The 25,285-nt window shown below is 45.1% G+C and overlaps 1 protein-coding gene across 1 annotated transcript in view; it reads left to right on the top strand.

Annotated features, from left to right (window-relative positions):
* Nucleotides 1-2,344, top strand: part of LOC309557621 (uncharacterized protein) — a gene marked incomplete at its 3' end in the record, with an annotated part of 62,573 nt that extends 60,229 nt beyond the window's left edge. The window contains exon 7 of the mRNA XM_082260412.1: nucleotides 2,325-2,344. Within this exon, the coding sequence (XP_082116538.1) occupies nucleotides 2,325-2,344 (20 nt within the window). The remainder of the gene's footprint in view (nucleotides 1-2,324) is intronic.
* Nucleotides 2,345-25,285: the final 22,941 nt, after the last annotated feature.

The raw sequence follows: 25,285 nt of genomic DNA, 5'->3' as shown, positions 1-25,285 counted from the left end.
CAGGTGCTTTCCATTTCTTCTGATCATCCTTGAGATGGTTCTACACCTTCATTTGAGTCCAGCTGTGTTTGATTATACTGATTGGACTTGATTAGGAAAGCCACACACCTGTCTATATAAGACCTTCCAGATCACAATGCATGTCAGAGCAAATGAGAATCATGAGGTCAAAGGAACTGCCTGAAGAGCTCAGAGACAGAATTGTGGCAAGGCACAGATCTGGCCAAGGTTACAAAAAGATTTCTGCTGCACTTAAGGTTCCTAAGAGCACAGTGGCCTCCATAATCCTCAAATGGAAGACGTTTGGGACGACCAGAACCCTTCCTAGAGCTGGCCGTCCGGCCAAACTGAGCTATCGGGGGAGAAGAGCCTTGGTGAGAGAGGTAAAGAAGAACCCAAAGATCACTGTGGCTGAGCTCCAGAGATGCAGTCAGGAGATGGGAGAAAGTTGTAGAAAGTCAACCATCACTGCAGCCCTCCACCAGTCGGGCTTTATGGCAGAGTGGCCCGACGGAAGCCTCTCCTCAGTGTAAGACACATGAAAGCCGCATGGAGTTTGCTAAAAAACACCTGAAGGACTCCAATACAGTCCCAACAGTGAAGCATGGTGGTGGCAGCATCATGCTGTGGGGGTGTTTTTCAGCTGCAGGGACAGGACAACTGGTTGCAATCGAGGGAAAGATAAATGCGGCCAAGTACAGGGATATCCTGGACAAAAATCTTCTCCAGAGTGCTCTGGACCTCAGACTGGGCTGAAGGTTTACCTTCCAACAAGACAATGACCCTAAGCACACAGCTAAAATAACGAAGGAGTGGCTTCACAACAACTCCGTGACTGTTCTTGAATGGCCCAGCCAGAGCCCTGACTTAAACCCAACTGAGCATCTCTGGAGAGACCTAAAAATGGCTGTCCACCAACGTTTACCATCCAACCTGACAGAACTGGAGAGGATCTGCAAGGAGGAATGGCAGAGGATCCCCAAATCCAGGTGTGAAAGACTTGTTGCATCTTTCCCAAAAAGACTCCTGGCTGTATTAGATCAAAAGGGGGCTTCTACTAAATACTGAGCAAAGGGTCTGAATACTTAGGACCATGTGATATTTCAGTTTTTCTTTTTTAATAAATCTGCAACAATGTCAACAATTCTGTGTTTTTCTGTCAGTATGGGGTGCTATGTGTACATTCATGAGGAAGAAGAATGAACCTAAATGATTTTAGCAAATGGCTGCAATATAACAAAGAGTGAAAAATTTAAGGGGGTCTGAATACTTTCCGTACCCACTGTATACTGCGGTGGTCAGCCCCGGCCAGGGTATCGGTATGTCACTAGCCTGGGAGCCAATAGCGGGCGGGCGTGCGCCGCCGGAGGCGCGCTCCCGCCTCGGCTCGTTCACAGACACCTCCGTGCGTGTGACCGGTAGACCCGATGTCCGCCGGTCACTCGCGATAGTCCGCTGTGAAGGGAGAAAGGCAGGCGGCTGATGTAAACAAAGCCGCCTGTCATTCTTCCCTGTGTAAAAGCACTGATCTAACGGTCCTGCTATGTAGGACCATTGATCTGTGCTGTTACACACACAGCCACATCCCATAACAGTTAGAAACACGCCCCTAGGGACACACATAACCCCTCCCTCTCCAATAAAGTTAACCCCTTCCCTGTCAGTGTCATTTTTACAGTAACAGTGCATATGTATAGCACTGATTACTGCAGTAATGTCACTGGTACTCCCAAAAGTGTCAAAAATGTCAGTCAAGGGTCTGATCTGTCCGCCGCAATGTCGCAGTCCCGCAAAAAAAATTGCAGATCGCCGCCATTACTCGTTAAAAAAAAAACAACAAAAATGACAGAAATCTTTCCCTTAGTTAGTAAACGCAATAACTTTTGCGCAAACCAATCAAAATACGCTTATTGTGATTTTTTTTTTACCAAACATAGGTAGCAGAAAACAAATTGGCCAAAAATTTTAAAAAAATTAGATTTTTACATTTTTTGGGGGGGAATTTCATATAAAAAAATGTGAAAAATATTGTTATTTTTGCAAAATTGTCGCTCTTTTTTTGATTATAGCGCATGATCAAAAAATCGCACAGGTGATCAAATACCACCAAAAGAAAGCTCTGTTTGTGGGAAAAAAAGGATGTCAAATTCGTTTAGGTACAGCATTGCACGACCGCGCAATTGTCTGTTAAAGTCATGCAGTGCCGAATCGCAAAATACCCCCTGGTCAGGAAGGGGGTAAAATCTTCCGGGGCTTAAGCGGTTAAATAAAAACTGCCTGAAATACAGAATTGTATGATTCTCCTCTGACATACATATATTCAGGAAAACTTCAAAGTTTCTAAATGTTGACCTAATTTAGACAATCCACTGTTTACCTGTCCTGGCACCGTCCCAATACTTTTGACAATATAGTGTATATGAATCTCCGAATGGATAAACACAAAAAAAAATTATAACAAAATAATGAATGCATTTGTTTCATTCGGATGATGTCACATGATGCGATAGTAGTTCAGGTCCATGGAAAAAGGAATTACATTTTCAATTTCCTTCGGATTCGGATAACAAAGGGATCCAAATTCCGTTCCATTCCTTAATTTGGATGCACAAAACTCCAATCCATATTGTCCAATCAGCTCATTTTATTTCTCCTTGTGGGTTGGACTGGGTTGAAAATATTGAATGTTTCCAATTTGATAATATATTGAATATACAGTATAACAATCTTCCAGAGAAACTGCAAATTTTTTAAAATCCACCCGGACTAACGAATATACGAAACAAATGCAGAAGATACAAAGAAACAAATGCAGAAGATACAAAATTGACCGGTTGTTGACCACACGCTGTGTATTTACTGCGGCAGTGTGGCTCCCCCAGGCAAACCGACGTAGGGCTACGTCGGTCGAGAGCAGGGAGCTAGGGGGCAAGCGCGCGCCGCCGGTGGCGCGCTCCCGCCCCAAGTCGGCAGCGGGGAAGCCAATGCATGGGTCAGACGGCATCGATTGCCGCTTGACACCCGCGATTGCTCCCCGCTGAGAGAGAAGGACGGTCTGCTGTTGTAAACACAGCCGACCGTTCTTCTCCCTGGGATGATCACAGAGCGCCTGTGATCCTTCTATATAGGATCACATGTCTCTATGGTCATTTCACAAGCCACACCCCCCCACAGTTAGAATCACTCCCCTAGGCTCACATTTAACCCCTTGATCACCCACAATGTTAACCCCTTCCCTGCCAATGTCATTATTACAGTAACAGTGCATATTTTTAGCACTGATTACTGTAGTAATGTCACTGGTCCCCCCAAAAGTGTCAAAAATGTCAGTTAGGGGTCCGATCTGTCCGCCACAATGTCGCAGTCCCGCTAAAAATCACAGATCGCCACCATTTCTACTAAATAAAAATGACAGAAATCTTTCCCGTAGTTAGTAGACGCAATAACTTTTGCGCAAACCAATCAAAATACGCTTATTGCAATTTTTTTTTTTTTTTTTTCCCAAAAATATGTAGCAGAAAACAAATTAGCCTAAAATGTTACAAAATTTTGATTTTATTTTTTTTTATTTTGAGAATGTTATATAGCAGAATGTGAAAAATAGAGTTTTTTTTTTTTTTTTAGAATTGTCGCTCTTTTTTTGTTTATAGCACAAGAAAAAAAAAAAAAAAATCGCAGAGGTGATCAAATTCCACCAAAAGAAATCTCCATTTGTGGGCAAAAAAGGACATCAATTTTATTTGGGTAAAGCGTTGCACGACTGCGCAATTGTCTGTTAAAGTAACGCAGTGCCGGATCTCAAAATAGGGCCTGGTCATTAAGGGGGTAAATCCTTCCGGTCCAGAAGTGGTTTATTTGGATGCACATGACTCCAGTTCATATTGTCCAATCAGCTCATTTTATTTCTCCTTGTGGGTTGGACTAGCGTCCGCAAATATTGAATCTTTCCAAATTGATAATCTATTGAATATACAGTATAGCAATCTCCAGGAAAAAACTGCAACATTTTTCAAATCCACCCCGACTAATGAATATACGAAACAAATGCCGAAGATACAATATGAATTCTGAAAACAAAATTGGGTCAATATAATGAATGTGATTAAAAAGAGTTCTTCAATGAATGAATGCATCCGAAATGAAACAAAAATTTCCGGCTTGCTCATGTCTAGCCACTTAAGCCCCGGAAGATTTTACCCCCTTCCTGACCAGGGGGTTTTTCGCGATTTTTTCCTGCGTGATTTTAACAGACAATTGCGCGGTCGTGCGACGCTGTACTTAAACGAATTTGACGTTCTTTTTTCCCCACAAACAGAGCTTTCTTTTGGTGGTATTTGATCACCTGTGCGATTTTTTGATCATGCGCTATAAACAAAAAAAGAGCGACAATTTTGCAAAAATAACAATATTTTTCACATATTTTTATATGAAATTCCCCCCCAAAAAATGTAAAAATCTAAATTTTTTAACATTTTCGGCCAATTTGTTTTATGCTACATATGTTTGGTAAAAAAAAATCGCAAAAAGCGTATTTTGATTGGTTTGCGCAAAAGTTATCGCGTTTACTAACTAAGGGAAAGATTTTTGTCATTTTTGGTGTTTTTTTAACGAGTAATGGCGGCGATCTGCGATTTTTTTTTTTTGCAGGACTGCGACATTGCGGCGGACAGATCGGACCCTTGACTGACATTTTTTACACTTTTGGGGTTACCAGTGACATTACTGCAGTAATCAGTGCTATACATATGCACTGTTACTGTAAAAATGACACTGGCAGGGAAGGGGTTAACTGTATTGGAGAGGGAGGGGTTAAGCGTGTCCTAGGGGCGTGTTTCTAACTGTGATGGGACACGGCTGCTAGTTTAAAAACAGAGATCAATGGTCCTACATAGTAGAACCGTATGATCTCCATTTTTACACAGGGGAGAATGACAGGCGGCTTGTTTACATTAGCCGCCTGCCTTTGTCCCTTCCCGGCGAACGATCGCGAGTGACCAGTGGACATCGGGTCCGCTGGTCACACACACTGACTTGTTAGGGAACGAGCCGGGGCAGGCGCGCGCCTCAGCGGGCATGCGCTCGCCCGCTATTGGCTCACAAGCCAGTGACAGGCTAGTGACGTACCGGTACGTCACTTTGCCTGGCCGGGGCTGACCGCCGCAGTATATGTACTTGCGGCGGTCAGCAAGTGGCTAGTGGGAGTGTACAATAAGGATGGCAACATTGTCACTGCATACAGACCATAGGCCAACAGTATCATGGAAGAGGCTAAGGCTATCATTTGAATTTGTTTTCACGACAGCCTAAGTTTTATCAGCAGAATGTAATCTCACTGTCACCTCTGTATCTTCTACAGCCCACCAAAGATTCCTTCCAGGACCCTGGCCAAACAACAGAGTAAGTACTATTCACTCAAACTTCTACTGGTAGATGTTAAATATTGCATGTAAGCATTTTGTATTTTCATATCCAGCCAGCAGGTGGAGCCCTCACAACCTTTTCACACATCTACCAGCCACTCCTTAAGTCCTCTTTTGAAATATAATTAATGTTGTTTACAGAGCTCAATATCTCAAACTGAAAGTTACACACACCTTCTGACTGAATGCAGTGGCTCCACCCCTCCCTGCCTGCCTGCCTGCTTCTTTGGCAGATTGTATGGAGGATCAATAGGAGAATGACAGCCTGAAAGTAAACAGTTTCTGCTGTGCTCTCTTTATAGAAAATCCTTGCGTCTCGGCGGCGCACACGTGTGTTTAGACACAGCGGGAGGCGGGCCAAGGGAGGAGTGGCGGCGATTGCCACCGGCCTCCCGCGATCGTCAGATAAACTGACAGAAGACCCGCCTGTTTATGTAAACAAAGCAGGTGAGTCTTCTGTCAGACAGCAGAGAGAGCTCAGAAGTTTCAGCTAAGCTACAACCCCGATCTCTCTGTGCCTGTCACAAAACCCTTCCCCCACACAGTCAGTAAGCATATTTAGGTACACATTTACCCCTTTGATCACCCCCAGTGTTAACCCCATTCCCTGCCAGTGTCATTTATACAGTAACAGTGCATAATATTTAGCACTGATTACTGTAGTAATGTCACTGGTCCCCAAAAAGTGTCAAAAATGTTAGTTAGGGGCCCAATCTGTCCGCCACAATGTCGCAGTCCCGCTAAAAAAACGCTGATCGCCGCCATTACTAAAAAAAACGAAAAATATATAAAAATTCCAAAAATATATCCTGTAGTTTGTAAACACTATAACTTAAGAGTCGGTTCACACTGAGGCGACACGGCTCCTTACTACTTCGGGGGCGACTTGTGCATTACATTGCACCAAGACTTCAGAGCGACTTGCAGGGACTTCACATAATGGAAGTCTATGCAAGTCGCTCCGAGGTCGCCCCGAAGTAGTACAGGAACCTTTTTCTAAGTCGGAGCGACTTGTGTCACTCCTATTAGAACGGGTCCTGTAGCGGTCAATGGACTGCAAGGGAGCGCAACTTGTCAGGCTGACAAGTCGCGCTAGTGTGGACCGGCACTAAACCAATTAAAATACGCTTTTTGGGATTTACCAAAAATATGTAGCAGAATACAAATTGGCCTAAACTGATAACAAAAAATTAGATTTTTAAAAATTTTTTTATTGGGAATGTTTTATAGCAGAAAGTAAAAAATATGGCGTTTTTTTTTCAAAATTGACGCTATTTTTTTGTTTATAGCGCAAAATTTAAAAACCGCAGAGGTGATCAAATACCACCAAAAGAAAGCTCTGTTTGTGGGGGAAAAAAAAGGACATCAATTGCATTTGGGTACAGGATTGCACGACCGCGGAATTTTTTGTTAAAGTAATGCAGTGCCGAATCAAAAAAAAAAAAAAAAATGGCCTGATCATTAAGGGGGTAAAACCTTACAGAGCTGAAGTGGTTAATAGCCGGGTGCCGGCAATTGTAACCACAAGTCATTTTTGCTGTAGCATGTTCTGAATATGCTACAAATGCCCCACTTTACAGGCACATTAAGGGGACCCCCCACAATATATTTAAAGGAATTTTTCATTTTCATTGAAAAAAACAATTGTTTTAAATTAAAAAAAAAAAAAAAAAAACATTTGCATTGATCCATGTCCCCCAGGGCAGTACCTGGACCCCCATACCCCTTTTATGACCAATTACTTGCATAGAAGCCTTCAATATGGGCATTTTTCCTGTTCAGCTCTCATAGACTTCAATGGGGTTTTCTGTTCGGGTTCGAACATTTCCCCTGTTGGGGATTTCTGCTGCAAACAGAACAGGGGGGGAGTTTGGCTCATCCAGGGGAGGACTGGGCCAGGGGGCAGGGGGGCAATTGCCCCCTGGGCCACTCTGATGCCCTGTAAAAAGGCTGCACTGCTTCTGCCACAGACATGGCTAAATGATTCCTGGTGAAGAGAAGTTAAAAAGTCCCCGCCGCTGACCTACTGAGTGTGGGATGAAGAAAAGGACAGAGCGCAGATCCCCCTGCACAATGGTGTATTTAGGTTTTGTGCTGCCCTAGGCCTGACTAAGTTTGTGCACCCTCTAATTTAAATATGACCCACCCCTTCCTGTAGAGGCCACACCCCTTCCGGTTTATGGCCTGCCCTGTCATCTGTACACCACAGACCCCAACCAAAGTCTATCTGTGCCCATCAGCATAGCCTTATCAGTTCCCATAAGTTCAGCCTCATCAGTGCCCATCAGTACAGCCTCATTACTGCCCATCAATGCAGCCTCATCAGTGCAGCATATCAGTGTGGCCTCATCAGTGGCCATCAGTACAGCCCCATCAGTGGCCACCAGTGTAGCCTATCAGTGCCCATTAGTGCAGAATATCACTGTGACTGCTTTATGGGGGTGCCAGACTGATTTGCCTCCTGGACCCTGCCCTCTGGCCCAATTCACCCCATAATCCTGGCACTAAACTAAAAGTGTAGCGCAAGCCGGCGGGGACCCTTTTCGTGCAGGAGCCAGGAGGAGGCTGGCTTTGTTCATGTGGTGTGCAGCTTTTTTGCTGCCCCCCTGCAAAGTGCCGCCCTAGGCCTGGGCCTTGTTGGCCTAGGCAAAGATACAGCACTGAGCCAGCCCCTGGGCTCATCCCTGGTCTTCAGTGAGCAGTGAATGGTGACTGTCAGTCACATGATCTCTGCTCTGCCCCTACAGCACTCACTGGAGCGCTGAGCTGTGGAGGGGCAAGAGTAGCAGGCTCCGCTTCCCAGTGGCTAGCTGTGATGCTGAGCTAGCTGCTGATAAAGGCATCTGGGTGGATCCCAACATTAAAGTCGGGATCCCTCCAGATTTTGGACTGGCTCAGTAACATCACCTGACAACAGGCTTTAGGCCACTGCCGTCTGAAACTAGGTCACAGGAGAACTAAGTGCACTCCTTAGACCCACAAGAGAAGTAGGGCCAAAAGAGCTTTGGCTCTACTTCTCTTTTAACAAGAAGATTGTGTCTGACTACTAAGGTCCTGACATTTAATTGTACATGTATACTGAGTATCATGTGTGACATTTCTGAGGTCCAGGAGGACGAGATGTACAAAACATGGAGGAGCTTTTGTGTTCAGCTCACAGCCACAACCAGAGGAAATAGATGACAACGGGGCAGGTGGACCAGATAGACAGGGCAAACTGAAGACTGATGAAGGGGGGGAGGGGGGATGTATTTTTGTGCAACTGAGAAGTAGAAAACTCAAAAGAGATGAAAGAGATGTGTTACGGGTGGAAATGATTATAAAGATGAATTTTTCCTTTGAACAAGGATGTCCATCCTGTTCCTGAGTCATGTGACCAATAAGTCTCCCTTCCATGTGTTCAATACAGGCTGAAGCAGTAGAAATTAATATGCCAGATCCAGAACCACTGGGTAATCGAAGACAAGGACGACAATGGTGCTCTCCGGTAAGAATACAAGTTCTTTTGCTTTCTGTTCTTCCTGTGTTCTGCACATTTGGGTCCTGACTCTACAATGAATCGGTGTAAGCAAATTTTCATCAGTTTGCAGTTTGAGGCTCCAAGGTGGAGACTACCTGACCAGTAATGTATTTTGGTTTTGTGCTGCCCTAGGCAAGACTAAAATTGGGCACCCCCCCTCCCCTTCCCCCTCCTATGTAAATTTACCCCACTCCTTCCTTTTTAACGGATGTGACTCCCTCCAAAATCGAGGGACTCCAAGTCCAAGCACTCTAAGAACCCCTGAGATCCCCCAAGGGGGGGGGGGGGGTTAGAGGGGGTGGGAGAGAGAGAAGGGGGTGGGTGAGAGAGAGAGGGGGGATGAGAGAGAGAGGGGTGTGAGAGAGAGAGAGAGGGGGTGGGTGGGTTGGTGAGGGAGGGAGGGGGGTGAGGGAGAGAGGGGGAGGGAGAGAGAGGGGGTGAGAGAGAGAGAGAGAGAGAGAGGGGTGAGAGAGAGTGAGAGAGGGGGAGAGAGAGAGAGGGGGTGAGAGAGAGAGAGAGAGGGGTGAGAGAGAGGGGGAGAGAGAGAGAAAGGGGATAAGTGAGAGAGAGACAGAGGGGGGGTGAGAGAGAGAGTCGGATGAGAGAGAGAGAGAGATAGGGGGTGAAAAGGAGAGAGAGGATGAGAGAGGGGGGGCAGTGGGAGAGAGAGGGGGGATGAGAGAGAGAGAGAGAGAAAGAGAGGGGTTGAGAGAGAGAGAGAGGGAGGGGGGAGAGAGAGAGGGGTGAGAGAGAAAGAGAGAGGGGGGTGAGAGAGAGAAGGGGGTGAGTGAGTGAGTGAGTGAGAGAGAGAGAGAGGAAGAGGGGTGAGAGAGAGAGGTGGGAGAGGCGGCTCTAGCAACCAATGGCCAAAAGAGTCTCAGGTGGAGGGGGGGCTGCTTTTTTGCTGCCCCCCTGCAAAAATCCGCCCTAGGCCTGGGCCTTGTCGGCCTAGGCCAAAATACAGCACTGTACCTGACCTGCACATTCACAAGAGTCAGCAACTGGTGTTCCCAGAAATTCAGCAAACTTTCTTCCAGGACCTCATAGTTACATAGTTAGTCTGGTTGAAAAAAGACACAAGTCCATCTGGGGGGGGGGGGGGGTGAATACAATCCTATATACCTATATACACAGTCCTATACGCACAGTTGATCCAGAGGAAGGCAAATTCTGACACTTCGCTCCTACATGTAAAAACCTACTTTTTTTTTTCTAGAAAATTACCTAGAAAAATTACAAAAAAAATGTGTTAAAAATAAATAATTCATTAATTTAAAAAAAAAAACGTTGCAGACATAATTTTAAAGGGCGACATGTTAGGTATCTATATACTTGGTATAACATCATCTTTCACATTATATGGAAAAATTGGGCTAACTTTACTGTTTTTTTTTTTTTTCTTTTTTGTTTTTTTAGCAGAGACCTAATAGAATAAAATGGTGTGTGGTGCAACTTTTTATGTCACCTGGTATCTGCGCAACGGTTTTTAAAACGCAATTTGTTTGCAAAAATAAACACTTTCATGAATAAAAAAAACGAAACCATGAAGTTAGACTAATTTTTTTTGTATAATGTGAAAGATGATGTTCACCAAGCAAATAGATACCTAACATGTCACGCTTTAAAATTGCGTCTGCAACGTCTTTTTTTTTTTTTTATTTATTTATTTATTTTATTTTTTATTTTACACTTTCTTTTTTGAACTACCTTCATTGCTTTTACAATGGATGAACAACATCCCTTGTGACAGCATGGGCCATCACCAGTCCTCTTTTTGGACAGATTTGGGGTCTATTAGACCCCAAATCTCTCCTCTGGCCACCCATGCAGCTGATCAAACACAGATCGGTCTGATCAGCTGCCACTGGTGACCTGGTAAACAAAGGGGTGGAACCGGAAGTGAGAAATTGCTCGTCACTCCCGATTTTCAAGGTTACAGAGAGAGGGGAACAACGTCAATTTCTCTCTCTCTGTGCAGGGCAGCCATTTCTGTCATCCGTATCGCTCCTGAGCACCATGATGGGACCGGAGAGGTGGGGGTGGGAGGGGGGTGAGACCCCCTTCTGCCACCCGCAGAAGTGATTGAGTGACTAATTATCCACTCGGATAACTTCTACATTGAAGAGAATCGCTGGCTCAAGATCAATAATGGGATGATGCCCTTAGGTGCGCCCACCATCCCAGAATAACCACTGAAATCTGAGGATGTACAGGAACATCCTTGGGTGGGAAGTTGTTAAAGCAATCTATTGAGATGGCCAGAACCACCTCTGGAGGGAGTCTATTCCATATTTTCACAGCTCTTACTGTGAAGAAACCTTTCCATATTTGGAGATGAAATCTGTTTTCCTCTAGATGTAAAGAGCGCCCCCCTTGTCCTCTGTGATGACCTTAAAGTGAACAACTCAACACCAAGTTCACTATATGGACCCCTTATGTATTTATACATGGAGATCATATCCCCCTTATGTATTTATACATGGAGATCATATCCCCCCTTATGTATTTATACATGGAGATCATATCCCCCCTTATGTATTTATACATGGAGATCATATCCCCCCTTATGTATTTATACATGGAGATCATACCCCCCTTATGTATTTATACATGGAGATCATACCCCCCTTATGCATTTATACATGGTGATCATATCCCCCCCTTATGTATTTATACATGGTGATCATATCCCCCCTTATGTATTTATATATGGAGACCATATCCCCCTTATGTATTTATATATGGAGACCATATTCCCCCTTATGTATTTATATATGGAGACCATATCCCCCCTTATGTATTTATACATGGTGATCATATCCCCCCTTATGTATTTATACATGGTGATCACATCCCCCTTATGTATTTATGCATGGAGACCATATCCCCCCTTATGTATTTCTACATGGTGATCATATCCCCCTTATGTATTTATACATGGAGATCATATCCCCCCCTTAGGTATTTATACATGGTGATCATATTCCCCCCCCTTATGTATTTATACATGGTGATCATATCCCCCATTATGTATTTATACATGGTGATCATATCCCCCCTTATGTATTTATACATGGTGATCATATCCCCCCTTATGAATTTATACATGGAGATCATATCCCCCTTATGTATTTATACATGGTGATCATATCCCCCCTTATGTATTTATACATGGTGATCATATCCCCCCTTATGTATTTATACATGGTGATCATATCCCCCCTTATGTATTTATACATGGAGATCATATCCCCCCTTATGTATTTATACATGGAGATCATATCCCCCCCCTTATGAATTTATACATGGTGATCATATCCCCCCCTTATGTATTTATACATGGAGATCATATCCCCCATTATGTATTTATACATGGTGATCATATCCCCCCCCCCCTTATGTATTTATACATGGGGATCATATCCCCCATTATGTATTTATACATGGTGATCATATCCTCCCCCTTATGTATTTATACATGGAGATCATATCCCCCATTATGTATTTATACATGGTGATCATATCCCCCCCCCTTATGTATTTATACATGGGGATCATATCCCCCCTTATGTATTTATACATGGAGATCATATCCCCCCCTTATGTATTTATACATGGAGAACATATCCCCCTTATGTATTTATACATGGTGATCATATCCCCCCATTATGTATTTATACATGGTGATCATATCCCCCCCCCTTATGTATTTATACATGGAGATCATATCCCCCCCTTATGTATTTATACATGGAGATCATATCCCCCATTATGTATTTATACATGGTGATCATATCCCCCCCTATGTATTTATACATGGTGATCATATCCCCCCTTATGTATTTATACATGGAGATCATATCCCCCCTTATGTATTTATACATGGTGATCATATCCCCCCTTATGTATTTATACATGGAGATCATATCCCCCATTATGTATTTATACTTGGTGATCATATCCCCCCTTATGTATTTATACATGGAGATCATATCCCCCCTTATGTATTTATACATGGATGGTGATCATATCCCCCCTTATGTATTTATACATGGAGATCATATCCCCCCTTATGTATTTATACATGGAGATCATATCCCCCCTTATGTATTTATACATGGAGATCATATCCCCCATTATGTATTTATACATGGTGATCATATCCCCCCCTTATGTATTTATACATGGTGATCATATCCCCCCCCTTATGTATTTATACATGGAGATCATATCCCCCCTTATGAATTTATACATGGTGATCATATCCCCCCCTTATGTATTTATACATGGAGATCATATCCCCATTATGTATTTATACATGGTGATCATATCCCCCCCTTATGTATTTATACATGGGGATCATATCCCCCCTTATGTATTTATACATGGAGAACATATCCCCCTTATGTATTTATACATGGAGAACATATCCCCCTTATGTATTTATACATGGTGATCATATCCCCCCATTATGTATTTATACATGGTGATCATATCCCCCCCTTATGTATTTATACATGGAGATCATATCCCCCCCTTATGTATTTATACATGGGGATCATATCCCCCCTTATGTATTTATACATGGAGAACATATCCCCCTTATGTATTTATACATGGAGAACATATCCCCCTTATGTATTTATACATGGTGATCATATCCCCCCATTATGTATTTATACATGGTGATCATATCCCCCCCTTATGTATTTATACATGGAGATCATATCCCCCCGCTTATGTATTTATACATGGAGATCATATCCCCCATTATGTATTTATACATGGTGATCATATCCCCCCTTATGTATTTATACATGGAGATCATATCCCCCATTATGTATTTATACTTGGTGATCATATCCCCCCTTATGTATTTATACATGGAGAACATATCCCCCTTATGTATTTATACATGGAGAACATATCCCCCTTATGTATTTATACATGGTGATCATATCCCCCCTTATGTATTTATACATGGTGATCACATCCCCCCTTATGTATTTATACATGGAGATCATATCCCCCCTTATGTATTTATACATGGTGATCACATCCCCCCTTATGTATTTATACATGGAGATCATAGCCCCCCTAATGTATTTATACATGGAGATCATATCCCCCCTTATGTATTTATAAATGGAGATCATATCCCCCCTTATGTATTTATACATGGAGATCATATCCCCCATTATGTATTTATACATGGTGATCATATCCCCCCCCCCTTATGTATTTATACATGGGGATCATATCCCCCATTATGTATTTATACAAGGAGATCATATCCCCCCCTTATGTATTTATACATGGAGATCATATCCCCCCTTATGTATTTATACATGGTGATCATATCCCCCCTTATGTATTTATACATGGAGATCATATCCCCCCTTATGTATTTATACATGGTGATCACATCCCCCCTTATGTATTTATACATGGAGATCATAGCCCCCCTAATGTATTTATACATGGAGATCATATCCCCCCTTATGTATTTATAAATGGAGATCATATCCCCCCTTATGTATTTATACATGGGGATCATATCCCCCATTATGTATTTATACAAGGAGATCATATCCCCCCCCTTATGTATTTATACATGGAGATCATATCCCCCCTTATGTATTTATACATGGTGATCATATCCCCCCTAATGTATTTATACATGGAGATCATATCCCCCCTTATGTATTTATAAATGGAGATCATATCCCCCCTTATGTATTTATACATGGAGATCATATCCCCCCTTATGTATTTATACATGGAGATCATATCCCCCATTATGTATTTATACATGGTGATCATATCCCCCCCCCCTTATGTATTTATACATGGGGATCATATCCCCCATTATGTATTTATACAAGGAGATCATATCCCCCCTTATGTATTTATACATGGAGATCATATCCCCCCTTATGTATTTATACATGGTGATCATATCCCCCCTTATGTATTTATACATGGTGATCATATCCCCCCTTATGTATTTATACATGGTGATCACATCCCCCCTTATGTATTTACACATGGAGATCATATCCCCCCTTATGTATTTATACATGGTGACCATATCCCCCCCTTATGTATTTATACATAGAGATCATATCCCCCCCTGAGTCATTAACTTCGTCAGCTGACGAAGTCGATGACGCAATGCGTACGGGGGAGGAGCCTGCACGTCATTACGCTGATTCCGGGTTTACCAGGAAGTGTCTGAATGCCGAGATAGCTTGCACTGCTTAAGTGCTATACAATGTAAGTGCGATTTCAGCATATGTAATAAATAGCCTTTTACTGAGACAGAGAGCACTAGATCTTCTTTTTATTTATTCACCAACGCCATATACAACTTGAATGATTGTTTGGAGGCGGTGGCAGGAGGGCTTACCAGGCGACTGTGATTTTACCCTATGCGTATTTAGGCGCTCATGAGTCTTTCCTTGAGGTGAGCTGCTAATTTTACCATTGTCACGTGGATCACTTGGAGTGAAGCATGCAGCACTTTAATCACAGATGAAGATTCATTTATTATTGTGTCACTTTAGTTGCACTGTGTATTGGGACTTTCAATATCACCGATTTTTTTGATTCAATATTTATTAATGTTTATCACATTATTTGAGTTTATGGTCACATTATTTACCATTTTCCACTAAGCGATTATTTGTCATTGATTTTCATTCACTTAGCGCAGCGATATTATTTATTCATGTTTTCTCACAGAACTACATATTTGAACAGGGTTTCTCAACCAGGGTTCCTCCTGAGGTTGCTAGGGGTTTCTAGGTTTCCTCCTGATGTTAATAGGTGTTCCTAGGGTTCCTCCTGAGGTTACTAGGTTTTCCTAGGGTTCCTCCTGAGGTTACTAGGTGTTCCTGGGGTTCCTCCTGAGGTTACTAGGTGTTCCTGGGGTTCCTCCTGAGGTTACTAGGTGTTCCTAGGGTTCCTCCTGAGGTTACTAGGTGTTCCTAGGGTTCCTCCTGAGGTTGCTGGGGGTTCCTAGGGTTCCTCCTGAGGTTACTAGGTGTTCCTAGGTTTCCTCCTGAGGTTGCTAGGGGTTCCTAGGGTTCCTCCTGAGGTTACTAGGTGTTCCTAGGTTTCCTCCTGAGGTTGCTAGGGGCCCCTAGGGTTCCTCCTGAGGTTGCTGGGGGTTCCTAGGGTTCCTCCTGAGGTTACTAGGTGTTCCTAGGTTTCCTCCTGAGGTTGCTAGGGGTTCCTAGGGTTCCTCCTGAGGTTACTAGGTGCTCCTAGGGTTCCTCCTGAGGTTGCTGGGGGTTCCTAGGGTTCCTCCTGAGGTTACTAGGTGTTCCTAGGTTTCCTCCTGAGGTTGCTAGGGGTTCCTAGGTTTCCTCCTGAGGTTGCTAGGGGCCCCTAGGGTTCCTCCTGAGGTTGCTGGGGGTTCCTAGGGTTCCTCCTGAGGTTACTAGGTGTTCCTAGGTTTCCTCCTGAGGTTGCTAGGGGTTCCTAGGGTTCCTCCTGAGGTTACTAGGTGCTCCTAGGGTTCCTCCTGAGGTTGCTGGGGGTTCCTAGGGTTCCTCCTGAGGTTACTAGGTGCTCCTAGGGTTCCTCCTGAGGTTGCTGGGGGTTCCTAGGTTTCCTCCTGATGTTAATAGGTGCTCCTAGGGTTCCTCCTGAGGTTACTAGGTGTTCCTAGGGTTCCTCCTGAGGTTACTAGGTGTTCCTAGGGTTCCTCCTGAGGTTACTAGGTGTTCCTGGGGTTCCTCCTGAGGTTACTAGGTGTTCCTAGGGTTCCTCCTGAGGTTACTAGGTGTTCCTAGGGTTCCTCCTGAGGTTTCTGGGGGTTCCTAGGGTTCCTCCTGAGGTTACTAGGTGTTCCTAGGTTTCCTCCTGAGGTTGCTAGGGGTTCCTAGGGTTCCTCCTGAGGTTACTAGGTGTTCCTAGGTTTCCTCCTGAGGTTGCTAGGGGCCCCTAGGGTTCCTCCTGAGGTTGCTGGGGGTTCCTAGGGTTCCTCCTGAGGTTACTAGGTGTTCCTAGGTTTCCTCCTGAGGTTGCTAGGGGTTCCTCCTGAGGTTACTAGGTGCTCCTAGGGTTCCTCCTGAGGTTGCTGGGGGTTCCTAGGGTTCCTCCTGAGGTTACTAGGTGTTCCTAGGTTTCCTCCTGAGGTTGCTAGGGGTTCCTAGGGTTCCTCCTGAGGTTACTAGGTGTTCCTAGGTTTCCTCCTGAGGTTGCTAGGGGCCCCTAGGGTTCCTTCTGAGGTTGCTAAGGGTTCCCAGGGTTCCTTCTGAGGTTACTAGGTGTTCCTTGAGCAATGAGCAATCTCGGCCTCTCATATAAGTTCCCAATGACACCATTGTTCCTTTTAGCTAACTGTAAGGGGGGTAATTCTTCCCAATGGTGACAAGAGTAGTGTTGAGCGAACACGGACTGTATTATTCGTGTTCGTACCGAATAATTGGATTTTTTTTACCCGAACACGGACACGGACACTTTACTGTATGTTCGGGTAAAAATCCGTGTTCGGTCGTTTTATTTCCGGGTTTTGCATGCTTTGGCGCTCTTTTCATGGCGGGCTTTCAACAGCCAATCAACAATCGTTTAACTGGTGTGCCTTAAGCCATCCCAGCCATGCCTGCAAATGTCTTAGTAGCTGTGATTGGCCGTCTGAAGCATGTGACCAAGTCTTTATAAGTTCGAGGCAGCCGCCGCAGCAGCGTCATTCTGCTGCTTAGCTAAGGGACAGAGCACACATCAATGTGCTGGCTGCTGATTAGGGAAAGATAGGCAGGAAAAAACCATTTGTGTCCGGATAGAATTGAGGGACAGGTCGGAGTGTTTAGGCAGGGCGAGTTGTAGGCATTTTAGGGATAGAGTCTGCTGAATTATAGGGTCAGTGTCTTCTACAAACTACAATCGATATTGCTGTGTGGGGGGTGGGGTGAATCTGCACTCAATCCTGATCTACGATCTCTTCTCAATCCTGTTAGGGACAGAGTCTGCTGAATTTTAGGGAAACTGTGTTCTACAAACTACAATCGATATTGCTGTGTGGTGTGGGATTGGAGATAGGCAGGTGTCAGTGATCCACATCCATTTTTCTGTGTGTGAGCTGCAGTGAACACAATCTTTTTGGGCTGCAGTGAACACAATCTTTTTGGGGTGCAGTGAACAAAATCTTTTTGGGGTGCAGTGAACACAATCCTTTTTGGTGTGCAGTGAACACAATCTTTGTGGGGTGCAGTGAACAAAATCCTTTGTGGGGTGCAGTGAACACAATCTTTTTGGGGTGCAGTGAACAAAATCCTTTTTGGGGTGCAGTGAACAACATCCTTTTTGGGGTGCAGTGAACACAATCTTTTTGGGGTGCAGTGAACAAAATCCTTTGTGGGGTGCAGTGAACACAATCTTTTTGGGGTGCAGTGAACACAATCTTTTTGGGGTGGAGTGAACAACATCCCTTTTGGGGTGCAGTGAACAAAATCCTTTTTGGGGTGCAGTGAACAAAATCATTTTTGGGGTGCAGTGAACACAATCTTTTTGGGGTGCAGTGAACACAATCTTTGTGGGGTGCAGTGAACACAATCTTTTTGGGGTGGAGTGAACAACATCCTTTTTGGGGTGCAGTGAACAACATCCTTTTTGGGGTGCAGTGAACACAATCTTTTTGGGGTGCAGTGAACACAATCTTTGTGGGGTGCAGTGAACACAATCTTTTTGGGGTGGAGTGAACAACATCCTTTTTGGGGTGCAGTGAACAACATCCTTTTTGGGGTGCAGTGAACACAATCTTTTTGGGGTGCAGTGAACACAATCTTTGTGGGGTACAGTGAACAGAATCTTTGTGGGGTGCAGTGAACACAATCTTTGGGGGGTACAGTGAACACAATCTTTTTGGGGTGCAGTGAACACAATCTTTGTGGGGTGCAGTGAACACAATCTTTTTGGGGTGGAGTGAACAAAATCATTTTTGGGGTGCAGTGAACAACATCCTTTTTGGGGTGCAGTGATCAAAATCCTTTTTGGGGTGCAGTGAACACAATCTTTTTGGGGTGCAGTGAACAAAATCCTTTGTGGGGTGCAGTGAACAGAATCTTTGTGGGGTGCAGTGAACACAATCTTTGGGGGGTACAGTGAACACAATCTTTTTGGGGTGCAGTGAACACAATCTTTGTGGGGTACAGTGAACAGAATCTTTGTGGGGTGCAGTGAACACAATCTTTGGGGGGTACAGTGAACACAATCTTTTTGGGGTGCAGTGAACACAATCTTTGGGGGGTACAGTGAACACAATCTTTTTGGGGTGCAGTGAACACAATCTTTGTGGGGTGCAGTGAACACAATCTTTGGGGGGGTACAGTGAACACAATCTTTTTGGGGTGCAGTGAACAACATCCTTTTAGGGTGCAGTGAACACAATCTTTGTGGGGTGCAGTGAACAACATCCTTTTAGGGTGCAGTGAACACAATCTTTGTGGGGTACAGTGAACAGAATCTTTGTGGGGTGCAGTGAACACAATCTTTGGGGGGTACAGTGAACACAATCTTTGTGAGGTGCAGTGAACACAATCTTTGTGGGGTGCAGTGAACACAATCATTGTGGGGTGCAGTGAACTCAATCTTTGTGGGGTACAGTGAACACAATCTCATACTTCTGAAGATTTGAGGGTGCTGCCTGTTCCATACTCCCCCTACTCCTCATCTAGCCTTTTAGGGGTACAAACAATAGTAATTGGGGCCTAGTGTGGTTGTGTACGTGTGATATACATACACTTTTTTTGGATCATATTTTCTATTCCGCTATTTAATCAAAAACCTTTGGGGATCAGTTAAATTGGGGGATAGTCTGTGTTGGTACGTGTGAGAGAGATCCACCTTTCCAAGTTTTTGGGGTTCATCTCATACTTCTGAAGGTTTGAGGGTGCTGCCTGTTCCATACCCCCCCTACTCCTCATCTAGCCTTTTAGGGGTACAAACAATAGTAATTGGGGCCTAGTGTGGTTGTGTACGTGTGATATACATACACTTTTTTTGGATCATATTTTCTATTCCGCTATTTAATCAAAAACCTTTGGGGATCAGTTAAATTGGGGGATAGTCTGTGTTGGTACGTGTGAGAGAGATCCACCTTTCCAAGTTTTTGGGGTTCATCTCATACTTCTGAAGGTTTGAGGGTGCTGCCTGTTCCATACCCCCCCTACTCCTCATCTAGCCTTTTAGGGGTACAAACAATAGTAATTGGGGCCTAGTGTGGTTGTGTACGTGTGATATACATACACTTTTTTTGGATCATATTTTCTATTCCGCTATTTAATCAAAAACCTTTGGGGATCAGTTAAATTGGGGGATAGTCTGTGTTGGTACGTGTGAGAGAGATCCACCTTTCCAAGTTGTTGGGGTTCATCTCATACTTCTGAAGGTTTGAGGGTGCTGCCTGTTCCATACTCCCCCTACTCCTCATCTAGCCTTTTAGGGGTACAAACAATAGTAATTGGGGCCCAGTGTGGTTGTGTACGTGTGATATACATACACTTTTTTTGGATCATATTTTCTATTCCGCTATTTAATTTAACTGGGCCTCCATGCGAGACCTGTGTGCCTTGTTGCGCTGTTTTGAGTACTCCACCAACATGGCCAGTGGCAATGACGCCGTTCTCAGCTTAACTATCCCACTTCTATGCCTCCTTGAAAAAACAATTCGGGCGATGATGGAAGAGGATGTGGCACAGGATGAGGAGGAGGAGGAGGATGAAGAGGTAACATTTCCAAGGCTTTCAGGGCAGTCATTCGCAAGGGGCTCCGAGGGTGGGTTCCTGCACACGCAAACGCCAGGGACGCAATTGTCCAGCAGGGGCACAGTTCTGGAGGATGAGGAGGATGAGGAGGAGGAGGAGCTGGAGGAGGAGATGGAACCATGTTCACAGCAGGGTGGCACCCAGGCCAGCTCATGGCCATCACTGGTGCGTGGCTGGGGGGATACAGAGGACACGGACGATACACCTCCCACAGAGGACAGCCTTTCGTTGCCTCTGGGCAGCCTGGCACACATGAGCGATTACATGCTGCAGTGTCTCCACAACGACCGCCGAGTTGCCCACATTCTAACTTGTGCTGATTACTGGGTGGCCACGCTGCTGGATCCCCGTTACAAGGACAACGTACCGTCCTTAATTCACTCACTGGAGCGCGATCGCAAGATGCGCGAGTACAAGCGCACGCTGGTAGACGCCATGCTGCTGGCATTCCCATCTGACAGCGGGGCCACAGTGGAAGCACAAGGCAGAGGAGGAGGAGGAGGAGGTCGCCAACGCAACCAGGGCACCGCCAGCACCTCAGAAGGCAGGGTTAGCATGGCCGAAATGTGGAAAAGCTTTGTCAGCACGCCACAACAAACAGCAGCACCAGCAGCTCAGATGGAACGTCTTAGCAGGAGGCAGCATTTTACCAACATGGTGGAGCAGTATGTGTGCACACGCCTACATGTAGTGAATGACGGGTCTGCCCCCTTCAACTTCTGGGTCTCCAAATTGGGCACATGGCCTGAGCTTGCCCTTTACGCCTTGGAGGTGCTGGCGTGCCCTGCAGCCAGTGTATTATCTGAACGGGTATTTAGCACGGCTGGGGGCGTTATAACAGACAAGCGCAGCCGCCTGTCCAGAGACAATGTGGACAAGCTCACGTTCATTAAAATGAACCAGGCATGGATCCCACGGGACTTTTCCGTACCTTATGCAGAATAGCAATGGATACCGACCTTACCCACCCATTGTTCCATTTTTGCTCTTTCTCACTCTTTTGGGGTGTACCCTCATTTAAAATTTTTGAAAAGAAGCAGTGTTGGCTACCTCGTCCTCCTCCTCAGGGCCAGATTAATGTAGGGGCTATTGGAGCTGCAGCTCCAGGCCCCTACCTTTTATATAGGCCCCGGGTTGGCCATATTCACTGTTACCGCTCTTCTGTCACTTGTAAACACAGAAGTCTGGCTTCTATGCTCGCTTCCCCAGGCAGCACCCTCAGAACCTCCCCACACAGCGTGAAGGCCGGACAAGGAGGGACAGTTGGCGATGTATGGATGTGTTTATGGGCTTCAGAGACAGCATCCCATGTTGAATTAGGCATGCATGGCTGCACCCTTCCTCCTCTGGGTGCATGGCAAGGCACGGCCCTTAAGGCCCTTCAAAATCCTCAGCACCAAGCCCATGATGCTGTTAATCCGGCCCTGGTCCTCCTCCACCGCCGCTTCCACCTACACCGCCCATAGGTGTGCGCAGCCTATTGCATTAAGGTGTGCACCCCAAAGTTGAAATACACATGCATGTGTTTGCCAGCAGGGAGAGTAATGTATCGGGGCCATGTACCTGTAGGCAAGGAGAAATAGAGCAGAGCAGGTCCCAGGGAGATCTTTCCCATCTCCTCACTGGCAATGCTATGTGCCCTAGGTGATTAGGGTGTGCCCAGGCACACCCAGCACACCCTGTGCGCACGCCTATGTCACCGCCACATCCACCACCACCTCAACCTCCCTCCTACTCCATATGGGCCTCGTCCTTCAGAGATGAAGAAGAACATTGTTTTATTTTTCTGTTTTTTTTTGTTGTTTTAAGTTATTTCCCTATCCACATTTGTTTGCAGAGCACTTGCCATGCTCTTAATTACGTTTTGCTGCCATTTGCAGCACTCTAGCCCTTTCCTTTGGTGTTTTAGAGCCATTTTAGTGCCTTAAAGTTCGGGTCCCCATTGACTTCAATGGGGTTCGGTGTCCGGGAAAAGTTCGGTAAAAGTCCGGGACACGGACCCGGACTTTTTTTTAAAGTTCGGCCGAACCCGTCGAACACGGACATCTAGGTGTCCGCTCAACCCTAGACAAGAGTAAGAATCTTTCTTCCCACCGACTGACACACTAATGTGTCATGAGTTGTAGATTTTTTATTTTGTAGCATACTTGAACAGGGTTTCTCAACCAGGGTTCCTCCTGAGGTTGCTAGGGGTTCCTAGGGTTCCTCCTCAGGTTACTAGGTGTTCCTAGGGTTCCTCCTGAGGTCACTAGGTGTTCCTAGGGTTCCTCCTGAGGTTACTAGGTGCTCCGGGGGTTCCTCCTGATGTTACTAGGTGCTCCTAGGGTTCCTCCTGAGGTTACTAGGTGCTCCTAGGTTTCCTCCTGAGGTTACTAGATGCTCCTAGGGTTCCTCCTGAGGTTGATGGGGGATCCTATGGTTCCTCCTGAGGTTGCTGGGGGTTCCTAGGGTTCCCCCTGAGGTTACTAGGTGCTCCTAGGGTTCCTCCTGAGGTTGATGGGGGTTCCTAGGGTTCCTCCTGAGGTTGCTGGGGGTTCCTAGGGTTCCTCCTGAGGTTGCTGGGGGTTCCTAGGGTTCCTCCTGAGGTTTCTAGGGGCCCCTAGGGTTCCTCCTGAGGTTGATGGGGGTTCCTAGGGTTCCTCCTGAGGTTGCTGGGGGTTCCTAGGGTTCCTCCTGAGGTTACTAGGTGTTCCTAGGTTTCCTCCTGAGGTTGCTAGGGGTTCCTAGGGTTCCTCCTGAGGTTACTAGGTGTTCCTAGGTTTCCTCCTGAGGTTGCTAGGGGCCCCTATGGTTCCTTCTGAGGTTGCTAAGGGTTCCCAGGGTTCCTTCTGAGGTTACTAGGTGTTCCTTGAGCAATGAGCAATCTCGGCCTCTCATATAAGTTCCCAATGACACCATTGTTCCTTTTAGCTAACTGTAAGGGGGGTAATTCTTCCCAATGGTGACAAGAGTAAGAATCTTTCTTCCCACTGACTGACACACTAATGTGTCATGAGTTGTAGATTTTTTATTTTGTAGCATACTTGAACAGGGTTTCTCAACCAGGGTTCCTCCTGAGGTTGCTAGGGGTTCCTAGGGTTCCTCCTCAGGTTACTAGGTGTTCCTAGGGTTCCTCCTGAGGTCACTAGGTGTTCCTAGGGTTCCTCCTGAGGTTACTAGGTGCTCCTGGGGTTCCTCCTGAGGTTACTAGGTGCTCCTAGGTTTCCTCCTGAGGTTACTAGGTGCTCCTATGGTTCCTCCTGAGGTTGATGGGGGATCCTAGGGTTCCTCCTGAGGTTGCTGGGGGTTCCTAGGGTTCCCCCTGAGGTTACTAGGTGCTCCTAGGGTTCCTCCTGAGGTTGATGGGGGTTCCTAGGGTTCCTCCTGAGGTTGCTGGGGGTTCCTAGGGTTCCTCCTGAGGTTGCTGGGGGTTCCTAGGGTTCCTCCTGAGGTTTCTAGGGGCCCCTAGGGTTCCTCCTGAGGTTGATGGGGGTTCCTAGGGTTCCTCCTGAGGTTGCTGGGGGTTCCTAGGGTTCCTCCTGAGGTTGCTAGGGGCCCCTAGGGTTCCTCCTGAGGTTGCTAGGGGTTCCCAGGGTTCCTCCTGAGGTTACTAGGTGTTCCTTGAGCAATGAGCAATCTCTGCCTCTCATATAAGTTCCCAATGACACCATTGTTCCTTTTATTTATCTTTAATAAGGATGATCGAACTTTTGAAAAGTTCGGTTCGACCAGAACACCCGAATTTTCCAAAAGTTCGGTTCGGATTTCAGAACCCCATTGAAATCAATGGGACCCGAACTTCGGTAATCAAAAAACACCATTTTTAAGCCCTAAAACCCAATAAATGCCCCTAAAAAGTGCCTAGGGTTCTGGGTCATGCCCCATTAACTATTAATCACACAAAAAAAGTTCTTAAAAATTGTCATTTTTGATAAAAAAAGCCAATTATTGAAAAAATTGAAAAAAAAAAAAAAAAGAGAGATTCTTTGGATTTAGTGTCTGGGGGGTCTAAAAGATGTGCATGTGAAGTTTCAGCTCTGTAGAATGTCCAGAACCATGAACAAAAAAAAAAGATAATTTTTCAGTAGAACAGGGATGTGGTTCGGGAGCCTCCTTTAACTTTAACACTTATATGATCTTTTTTTTCTGGTTCTGGACATGCTACAAAGCTGAAACTTCACAGGTACACATTTTAGACCCCCCAGACACAAAATCACACAAAAAAAGTTCTTAGAAATTGTAATTTTTGATAAAAAAAAAGCCAATTATTGAAAAAAAAAAAAAAAAGAGATATTTTGATTTTCACTTTGGATTTCGTATCTGGGGGGTCTAAAAAGTGTACATGTGAAGTTTCAGCTCTGTAGCATGTCCAGAACCATAAAAAAAAGATCGTTTGTATTAGAAAACTTTAAGCACAGGAATATAGCTTCGCTACTGTAACACCTTGCCGGTTTAATAGCAGGCATTTTTTTGGGTTCTTTGCAGTCAGGAAAAACATCTGAACTTGTGTATAGTGGTACTGTGCACAAGTTCAGATGTTTTGCCTGCCTCCAAAACCCCCCAAAAAATGCCAGCAAAAACACACCTGGGCATTT

Source organism: Pelophylax lessonae, assembly GCF_965119305.1.
Source record: "Pelophylax lessonae genome assembly, chromosome: 6".
Lineage (NCBI taxonomy): Eukaryota > Metazoa > Chordata > Amphibia > Anura > Ranidae > Pelophylax > Pelophylax lessonae.
Note: the sequence above shows the minus strand (reverse complement) of the source record. Positions and strands in the feature narration are given on the sequence as shown.